At 36.0% G+C, this 9,213-nt stretch overlaps 2 protein-coding genes across 3 annotated transcripts; one reads left to right on the plus strand and one right to left on the minus strand.

Annotated features, from left to right (window-relative positions):
* Positions 1-226: 226 nt before the first annotated feature.
* LOC134744934 (E3 UFM1-protein ligase 1 homolog) lies at positions 227-3,765 on the plus strand. Of its 2 annotated transcripts, XM_063678882.1 has the most exons (7): positions 227-365; positions 470-568; positions 743-1,728; positions 1,852-2,293; positions 2,443-2,901; positions 2,983-3,194; positions 3,607-3,765. In XM_063678882.1, the coding sequence occupies exons 2-7, from the start codon at positions 486-488 to the stop codon at positions 3,723-3,725; spliced, it is 2,301 nt and encodes a 766-aa protein (XP_063534952.1). In that variant the 5' UTR covers positions 227-365; positions 470-485; the 3' UTR covers positions 3,726-3,765. The 2 variants fall into 2 exon arrangements, with proteins under 2 accessions (XP_063534952.1, XP_063534950.1); XM_063678880.1 differs by having other exon boundaries at positions 332-568.
* Positions 3,766-4,552: 787 nt separating this feature from the next.
* On the minus strand, positions 4,553-9,040 carry LOC134744692 (prefoldin subunit 3). Its single transcript, XM_063678601.1, has 4 exons — positions 8,808-9,040; positions 8,290-8,532; positions 7,372-7,526; positions 4,553-5,247 (listed from the first exon to the last, which is right to left on the minus strand). Exons 1-4 carry the CDS (start codon positions 8,874-8,876, stop codon positions 5,160-5,162), a joined length of 555 nt encoding a protein of 184 aa, XP_063534671.1. The 5' UTR covers positions 8,877-9,040; the 3' UTR covers positions 4,553-5,159.
* Positions 9,041-9,213: the final 173 nt, after the last annotated feature.

Consider the following 9,213-nt stretch of genomic DNA (forward strand, 5'->3'; position numbering starts at 1 on the left):
ACGCGTATAGCTCATCTAAAGTTGGTCAAGCAGATCTAGGCGCGAAGGGATACCGTCCCATAGAAAATTTGAATTTCGTGCCTTTTTCTACTAACAAGATTTGCTTGACCAACTATATATGCCGGGGCCACACTAACGGGAAATGCCGTTGATTAACGCGATATCACAGTGTGGCCGTATGAAAAAAGTCGAATTAACGCGTTTCCCGTTAGTGTGGCCCCAGCAATAGGTTCTACGTGTCAAAAGTCAAAAAATTACAACACAGCTGTCTACTGTCATATACTCTCAAGCACAGAATAATATGCTCTCAAGTTGCTCTCAAGACTGAGTCAAGTGTCTAGTCTATTTTCGCGAACAAATACGTGGTGCGTAAATATTATTTTATACGTTTTGTTTAAAATAAATTCGCTAACCAATAAAAAAATGTTTCGTAAACGGCAGCTGATAATTAAGTTTATTACCCTTTCAGAACTTTTTTCCTAAACATGGCACCATCATCGGATTGGGATGAAATAAAGCGCCTAGCTGCAGATTTCCAAAAAGCTCAGCTTACTTCTACTGCTCAAAGGTAAGACAATTTTTCATCTGTCGACCCTGCACAATGTGCCGTATGCCCTGACAATCAACATTTCATTTCTATTTTGGGTAGTATTTACATATTTCTTATGGTACTTATCACATGGACCCTGAATACAATAACAGAAGTTACAAACAGATTTTTTTTTAAATGTTTTTTATACAGGCTTTCAGAAAGAAATTGCATTGAAATTGTCACAAAATTGATAGAACTGAAATTGATTGATGTGATTTTCACTACTGATGGCAAGGAGTATTTAACTACTCAGCAACTAGTGAGGGAAATAAAGGATGAACTTTATGTACATGGTGGCAGGATTAACACAGTTGAGTTGGCTAAGGAGCTGAATGTTGACCTCAGTCAGATCAACACCAGCATCACTGAGATTGTCAAAGGAAAAGAAGTTCAACTGGTCTCTGGCTATTTAATAGCATCATACTATTTGGAGAAAATTGCAAAAGAAATTAATGAAAAACTTCAACTTCAAGGACAATTATCTATTGGTGAGCTGACCCTGCAGTATGACTTGCCAGCTGAATTATTACAACACAGTGTACTTGAAAAATATTTGGGCAAACTCATTTTTGGTAAACAAGATGCTTCTGAACCCAGAACTTTTTATACAGAAGAGTATATCATGAGGACAAAAGCAAAAATTAAGGGAGCACTGATGGGCCTTTTGAAGCCGACTCCTATAACTGTTATAGTCAATCACTGTAATGTTGCTGAACGACTGTTCCTGTCCCTGTTTGACCAGGTGAATGCCCCTGGAATGCTGACTGGCAGACAAACAGGAGCTCTCTATGTACCGTCTTGTTATACTAAGTCACAAAATGACTGGGTGATGAGCTTTTACAAACAAAATAACTATCTGGAGTATGATGCATTATCTCGCTTGGGCATCTCAGACCCTAAAGGCTATGTGAAGAGGACTGTACCAAATGATGACCTTACATTTCTCAGCAGCTGTGCACTCGGATCACAGATCAAACAACAGCTTGAGACAGCTCTAGAGGAGTGTATAGCATCTAAAAGTTACTTGGATGTTGTTGCCTTGCTGCCCTCTGTATTATCAGATACAGATATTGAAAATGTTCTAGATCAATTACTGAAGAACAACTCAAAGGCAACAATTGTCTTTGAAAACACTGGTAATCATAATATCTTCTATATTCATTGTTACTCACAAATCCTAAATGACTGTAGTTACCATTGATTTTCTTTATTTTAGACCTTTGAGTAGATTCATTATTAATATTGATTTCTACTTTCAGTTTTCAGCAACCACTATATTGACACATTAAAACAAGCTTGTACACCAATGATGCAAAGCAAAGTAGATGCAGTTGTCAAATCAGGAAAATATCAGCAGTTTTATTTAGAGAAGCAATTGTCCAAGGCTAATGACCTTACACAACAGGGCCATACTGACCACAAAGCTGAAAGGCGAGATGAAAGAAGAAGGAAGGCAGCTTCAGGTAAAGGGGGCGGAGGCACCCAAGGCCGCGAAACAAAAACCAAGGCTGTTAAAAAACATCTGAGGGGTAAACAGGCTGCTCACGATTCTGACTCCGATGATGCCTCCACTGTCAGTAAGAAAAACCCATCCCAATTAGAAATTGTAGATGTTGAAGATGTAAAGAAAATCATCAAAGATGCTCTTGAAAACGAGGGACTTGAAAATCTTTTGACTCAAATAGCTGAATATGTACATGGGTATGTTTTCAATCCTTTCACTTTTGTCAATGTATTCAAAAGTATGACTCACCTGACCTTTATACAAATATAGCTAAGCTATATACTTAAAAAAGTTTAGGAATTCTTGATGTACAAAAATATAGGTAATAATACTTTTTGTTTTCCAGGGGATTAAACCAAACTGCATTGGTACTAGCAAAAGAAACAGCCGAAAAGTTAATGCAAGATGCCACTCAGAGTAGGAAACAGACCCATTCTTCTACACAAGATAAGATCAACATTTTAATAAATGATATCAAGCTTTATGAGAAGGGTCTTAAGTCATTGTCAGCTGATAAACAGCCACAATTCCTCAAATACCTTATCAAGTCTTTAGGAGGTGATGTCTTATCCGAATTCTGCAAATATGCAGCAAACCAATGCAATCTTTCTGTTCAAATGGATGTATTAACACCCGAACAGAGAAACAAGATTATTAACGACTTGACAGAGGAATACACGAAACCATTTAAGGCTCTGAATGCCACACTCTCTGATCAGAGTTTGGAGCTGTTTTATCAAGCTGTTGACTTGTGTCTAGCAGAATGTGGTATGATTTTGAAGAAGATTGACAAGAAGAAGGACAAGTATGGTTTTCTTATTCATGTGGTCAATACCAGCATTTTACATTTGTAGCTGTGTTGGATGCTCATTTATTTTTGTTTCAGGCTTGTGATAACCAATCACAGAGAGAAGTTAATATCAGAGTTGGAAAATTGTGATGACCCAGCCTTGTCACTGCACCTGGCTGTGTTGGCGATATTCACAATCCTTACACAGAATATGCTGCACGCATCTGGGAGGCTGGTGCCTGTTATTATTGAATTTTTGAAAACTCAGCTTAAAGAGGAGCAGTTTGTAGAACTGCAACAGTACCATGGTAATAAGACTCTCCCATACAAAATATCAACATTAGACCAGCCAAAATATATGAAACAGCCAATTTTTTTTCGCACGCGACCACCGCTGTCATCCAAAACAGATTCAAGTCTAAGGTCAAGCGCGCACTATCATGTTATCGCTGAAATGCAACATTCATATGTTAGTGCACGACAAAAAAATATGTATTAAGTACAGCGCGATTCTAAAATAGTGTTGCTTGGCCTTAGTCTATATACATTTTGCATTTGCATAACCGTTGTACGCGACGCCGGCCGCGTGCCTACACTCCGTGGCCTATGCAAAAAAAGCCCCATGAACTTGATACAAGATTGTTTTCCTTTATTTCAAACAATGAAATCAATGGTACTATCTCGTCATTGAATTAATGCCGAATACTATTTTTGTTGCAGAGTTAGTTACTAAGTACCTAACTGCAAATGACGAAGAGAAAACAGAGGTTGAAGACAAGTTAAAGGAGGGAATGGCTACAATTAAGAATATTGTTTATGATGTTAAGAAAAACAAATGAATTGTTTTTGTTTACAGTTTCAAGGAAATTGAAATATAAACATATTAATAACGGGTCACTCACGTATTTTAAGTCGAAAACGCTCGACATGTTTTCGACTTAAAATACGTGAGTGACCCGTTATTAATATGTTAAATATGTCTGTGTCTCACGGAAGTTTTGTTATTAAAATTAAAATATAAGTATTATTGTTTTATCAATTGAAATGTCCAATTATTTAATTATTATGTCAGGTGAAGTCAAAAATATTTCCACTCTTGCACCTTTCTTCATTACAATAGGCGTTAAGTAAATGTAAGTATTAATTCTTAGGGTTCCGTACCCAAAGGGTAAAAACGGGACCCTATTTTACTAAGACTCCACTGTCCCTCTGTCTGTCACCAGGCTGTATCTCATGAACCGTGATAGCTAGCAGGGGCGTAGCTAGAGGATATGGCGCCCGGGGCAGTCACCAAATTTGCGCCCCCTGAAGACTGACAAAAGTTTCCCTGCTGCTGCCTTGCCCATTTTGGCGCCCTCCTTGGATGGCGCCCGGGGCACTTGCACCCCCAGCCCTCCTAGTTACGCCACTGATAGCTAGACAGTTGAAATTTTCACAGATGATGTATTTCTGTAGCTGCTATAACAACAAATACAAAAAAGTATGGAACCCTCGGTTGGCGAGTCCGATTCGCACTTGGCCGGTTTTTTTGATACATCAATGCTACACAGTAGATGGCGTAAAAACATAACTCACTATTGTTGATCCATTCTTTTCTCCAAGTATTATCTCTTAGTTTCCTTAATGTAGGTGAGCTTTCAAGGATATTAAGTAATAATGTTCCAAATTAAAAGCAAGCATTTATTACGAAATCCTGTTAACAACAGAAGAACACAACAATTCAATTGTAAATAAAATAATGCATGTGCAAATCCGTAACATTTAGTAATCTTAACTGGCCAACTTGAGAATATGGGTTCTCAAATCAAAAAATGGACATGCCTAAGACATCATGTACGTAGTACAAACATTTAGCAATGAATAGTACAACTAAATTCAGTAAGTTAATAAAAGCACCAGGGTATCAGTTCATTGTGAAAAAACAAAATATGTTAGTTTAGAAAACAACAAAAGTAACACTATTTAATAACTGGATAGTTACTGTACTGGAACATTAAAATGCATTCGATTTTATTTCTTTAGTGTTTTAAACTGAAGAATTACATATTCTGCTAAATCAACTCCTATTATGTAACAAGTTTGAATCTGTAAATGCACTTAGTGCAGAATACCCTTAAAATGCAATTTCTGGCAACTTGTGACATTAAACACCTGTTTAATATTAAATAATCATATAATCACTTGCCAAAGATACTTTGTTCCATTAGTTCATATAAAATATTATGACTAAATCTACCTTTTTTTTTTAAAGCTATAGTGATGGTTAGCATAGTTTATGAGTTAGCTTTAGCAGCTTGACGTTTTTTCACATCCCAGTTGTACACTCTTGCCATATTCACTTCAGTGGTTGTCCATTGATCACTGAAAAATAAAAATAATTAATATAAAACTAATTTATAAAAAAGTTGGGACTACACTATTTTTTTTATTTATTTATTGTTTTTTTTTTAGCTGAGTGGTGGAAAATACTGACAAGTAAGTTCAAGGAATTTGATTTTTGTGCCACTTCATATCTAGTCACAGTCACAAAATAGGAGAAACCTATAGTTCGTTTTTTTCTAGCATTCGAAAAGAAGGTAAGCAATATTGACGTCTTTTTATTAAAACTCACTTTAGAAAAATAAGTCACAGCAAATATGTTACAATTATAAATCATATACGATCTTTTACATTCTTTTGCTTTCGTAAGTAATAATATCTAGGAGACCGAGCTTTGCTCGGAAAACATATAATAACACAAAAATGTGCGTTTTCCCAGAGATTAGACCTAGCTAGATCGATTTTTCGCCCCCGAAAACCCCCATATAGCAAATTTCATCGAAATCGTTAGAGCCGTTTCCGAGATCCCCGAAATATATACATATAGATAGATAGATACAAGTTTTTTTTTTTTAAAACGAACTATAGTGGCTTTTATAATATTGTCATTGTGACAAGGCAAAAAGGTACAATGTGGAACAATCTAATTTCTTGACTGTCTTGACTACTTACAATAACTTGATGATAGAACTGTCCTGTAAAACCATAGTATAAACAGGGCAAAGTATGTATCTTCATACAAACGCACCGCGCGTGACTTGTATTTGTGCGCCATAAGTATTTATGCGCCATAAGTATTTATGCGAACAAAATCTCGACCCGTTTCTCAGTGCGCCAGTAGAGATTTTGTTTGAGTATGCGTGCGGCGACGCATAAATACTATGGCGCACACATACAAGTCGCGCGCGGTGCGTTGTATGAAGATAAAATAAAAATAAAATAAAAAAATCTTTATTGCCACACCTTAGGAAAAAAATCTACAATTTGTGAAAGGATAGCTTAAAAATACAATATAAACTAAACTTAAACTTAAATATCAACTTAACATAATAACTATAACTTAAATCTATAGTGAGGCAAAGGGTCCCAATCTCAGCATGTGCGGTGACAGAGGGCTCCGCGCTGATTTTCAGACTGGTCCCGGGACGGTTGGAGTCGGTCGCTACTATCATAATGTACCCTTCTTAGGTACAGCTCTATATTTATAACTTTATGTGTATTTGTGTTATTAGTGTGCGTATATGGATATGTGGGGCTGATATGTGGATGTAGTGTAGGTAAGAATGTATTTTGTACTGTGTGTGTGTATCATGTTTTGTCATTACATACAGAGAAAAATTAAAAAAGATGTATATATAGCAATAAATAAATAAATATATAGTAATTAGAGTCTTATATTTTAAGAACGCTGAAGGTTCTCGCAAGGGGGGTGGTAGGTCATTCCAGACTTTACTAGCGGCATATTTAAAACTCCCCCTGAAGGACGCAGTTTTATGCGGTGGGATTATTAGTTTTGTGCATTTTCTCAGCAACCTCGAGCGCGTATCCTTTATCCATTTTATTCTATCAAACAGATAGCGGGGTTTTTCAAGATCTAACACATACTTTGCCCTGGTTATACTATGGTAAAACTTTGTGTTCAGATGGTGTATGTGGGGCAGGGGCGATTGGGAATACTCTGTTCAGATAATATAGACAATTACTGCAGGGTTGATATGATTTAAATCACTTGATTTAAATCAGTGTTTTAAATCGTGATTTTAATCAAGGGATTTTTTCAAAAAAATAATTGATTTAAATTATTAAATTTTTACTACAACCAAATCGGCCCAAAATTGTTTAGGGAATTCCCTGGACCACTACGGCTCGCACACATGTGCAAGTGAGTCATAGCGTAACAGTTTCGGGGAAACCCCGAAACTATAATGCGAGACGCATTCGCTTTTCGTCTGGTCATTCGTAATTGACTAGTGAAAGAGTGAATACAACAAAAAGATGTCTGGAAGAAAAAAAGATGATGTGTGGGTTTATTTCGATGAAAAAAACCAAGAAAATGAAAAAATCAAAAAAATCTGATTGTAATCAAATTAATCCGATTTAAATCAAATTAATCGGAATATTATGATTTTTTTATAAAAATCATGATTTTTAACAACCCTGAATTACCGTAAGAAGTCCAAATCATGTTCTACACAGGCCAAGTTTTTCTTAGCAGTCGCCATATTGGAAGAGAGTAACTTCTCTGCATCTTCCAAAGAGTACTCCAGCATCACATTGGCTCCAAGCCATAGATATACCTTTTCAGTTGGTGGTACATTAGCCTGAAAATAAAAATATTTCAATTATATTTATTTATATATAAATGTGTAAATGATATTTATATCAAGTCAAGTTAGATCAAGCTAAGTTGGCAGCAATTTTTATAGTGCAACTCTGTGCAATAGGCTTGTGTCGGTCATGAACTAAGAACTGTTAAGAATGAAGGATCGAAAGAAACAAAATCTTAAAAACAAATATATAAACAATACCTGTTCCTTCCCAGCTGACCCAGCTCTCAACGACCAAACTGAACTAAAGGCACTAAAAGACCGAACTAGTTCATTTGACCGAAGGTCTGTTCTCTGTAGTGACCGAGCAGATCCAGTATCTACTAAATTTAGATGTATGGCACTATTCCTTTCGGCTTGTTGGGGTTGTCAAAATTCAAGTCTATCTGTGGTCGTACACACAGGGAATTGTGCCAACCCTAATATTTGCTCAAAGCAATGCTAAACCGAATGGAGCCTAGAATGCCCGATAGGAACTGCTTCGCCCCCCTAACTTCAGTTTTGTAGGAAGTTTTTTTTCTGTATGGTAGTACTATTACTTATTCTGTGCTTCTATGAAATTATGACGTTTAAATAACACTTGCACAGTGGGCCATCTAAACCACAGCCAACTTAGATTGGTCTAACTAGTAAAATTTAAAATATTTTTTCCAACCACTTACACAATTGTAATTTTTTTTGGTTATGTTTTCTGTGTGGTCATGTGGTGGATTAATTTGGCTCATGAAATACATAACAAAAAAAATATATATGGTACCTTAACAAAAACTTGGTCACTTAATAAAAATTGAGTATCCATGTCTTCCTTCTGTGCTTTCAATTTCTCTATCATTTCAAGTGATCTAGCCAAGTCAGGAATTTGTTGCCTCAAGCGCCTCCTTTTGGTTGCTAGGGTGTATTCCATAAACTTGTACTTGCCATGCTGTTCGTCGAGTTTTCGTAATACTTTATCTACACCTTCAGAGTTTTCTGGTAAACTCATAAATTCATCAACATTATCCTGGAAAAACAATAAAAATATACTAGTTTTTAATGCCTAATACCAACTATCATATTTATTTTAATTAAAGAAATATATATATAGCTTTTATTTTCAATACAAAGGCAGCTAGGATCCAAAAATCTTGAGTTTAAGTAACAGGTGCTGAGCAGACTAACCTATAAAAATTTCACGAATGTAAATGTTTTAAAACTATTATTTTACTAATAAGGACTTGATTCAATTAATTGTCTGTAATAACGATATGAAATAATAGCGATAAAGCATACACTTACTACAAATACAGCTTCAGGAATCCCCGAATAAGATTTTGCATTTGCGGACTCCGCTGCATCACCTTCCATTTTGTTTATAATAATTATTCGATTCGATCACAGCAGCATCAACTGTTTATATCACGACGTATAACACCTTTTATTATAAGATGCCGCAATCATTTTCTTACTCGCCGAGGAAATTTCAAGTTCTACGGAACAAGCGAGGAGAGGAGACAGCGGAACGAATTTGACATAGGATTTGACAGTTTTTTCTAACCACAGAGATACGATGTTTTTTTTTTTTTACACTGATGGAATGGAAGGCCGCTCCGATCGATGAGCACTTTGGTGGACGCCATCGTGTCGTGCGATTTATCGGTGTTGAGTTTGTAGAGCATTGTAGAGGCCATAAGTAACGTTTTTT

The sequence above is a fragment of the Cydia strobilella genome, chromosome 10 (assembly GCF_947568885.1).
Source record: "Cydia strobilella chromosome 10, ilCydStro3.1, whole genome shotgun sequence".
Taxonomy (NCBI): Eukaryota; Metazoa; Arthropoda; class Insecta; order Lepidoptera; family Tortricidae; genus Cydia; species Cydia strobilella.

Excerpts from the sequence above, each read along its gene's own strand:
- LOC134744934 (XM_063678882.1), top strand. The coding sequence starts at position 486 with ATGGCACCATCATCGGATTGGGATGAAATAAAGCGCCTAGCTGCAGAT. Across the intron at positions 2,294-2,442 it reads ATAGCTGAATATGTACATGG|GGGATTAAACCAAACTGCAT; the intron begins GTATGTTTTCAA and ends TTTGTTTTCCAG. Across the intron at positions 2,902-2,982 it reads ATTGACAAGAAGAAGGACAA|GCTTGTGATAACCAATCACA; the intron begins GTATGGTTTTCT and ends TTTTTGTTTCAG.
- LOC134744692 (XM_063678601.1), bottom strand. The coding sequence starts at position 8,876 with ATGGAAGGTGATGCAGCGGAGTCCGCAAATGCAAAATCTTATTCGGGG. Across the intron at positions 8,533-8,807 it reads TTCCTGAAGCTGTATTTGTA|GATAATGTTGATGAATTTAT; the intron begins GTAAGTGTATGC and ends TTGTTTTTCCAG. Across the intron at positions 5,248-7,371 it reads CATGATTTGGACTTCTTACG|TGATCAATGGACAACCACTG; the intron begins GTAATTCAGGGT and ends TTTATTTTTCAG.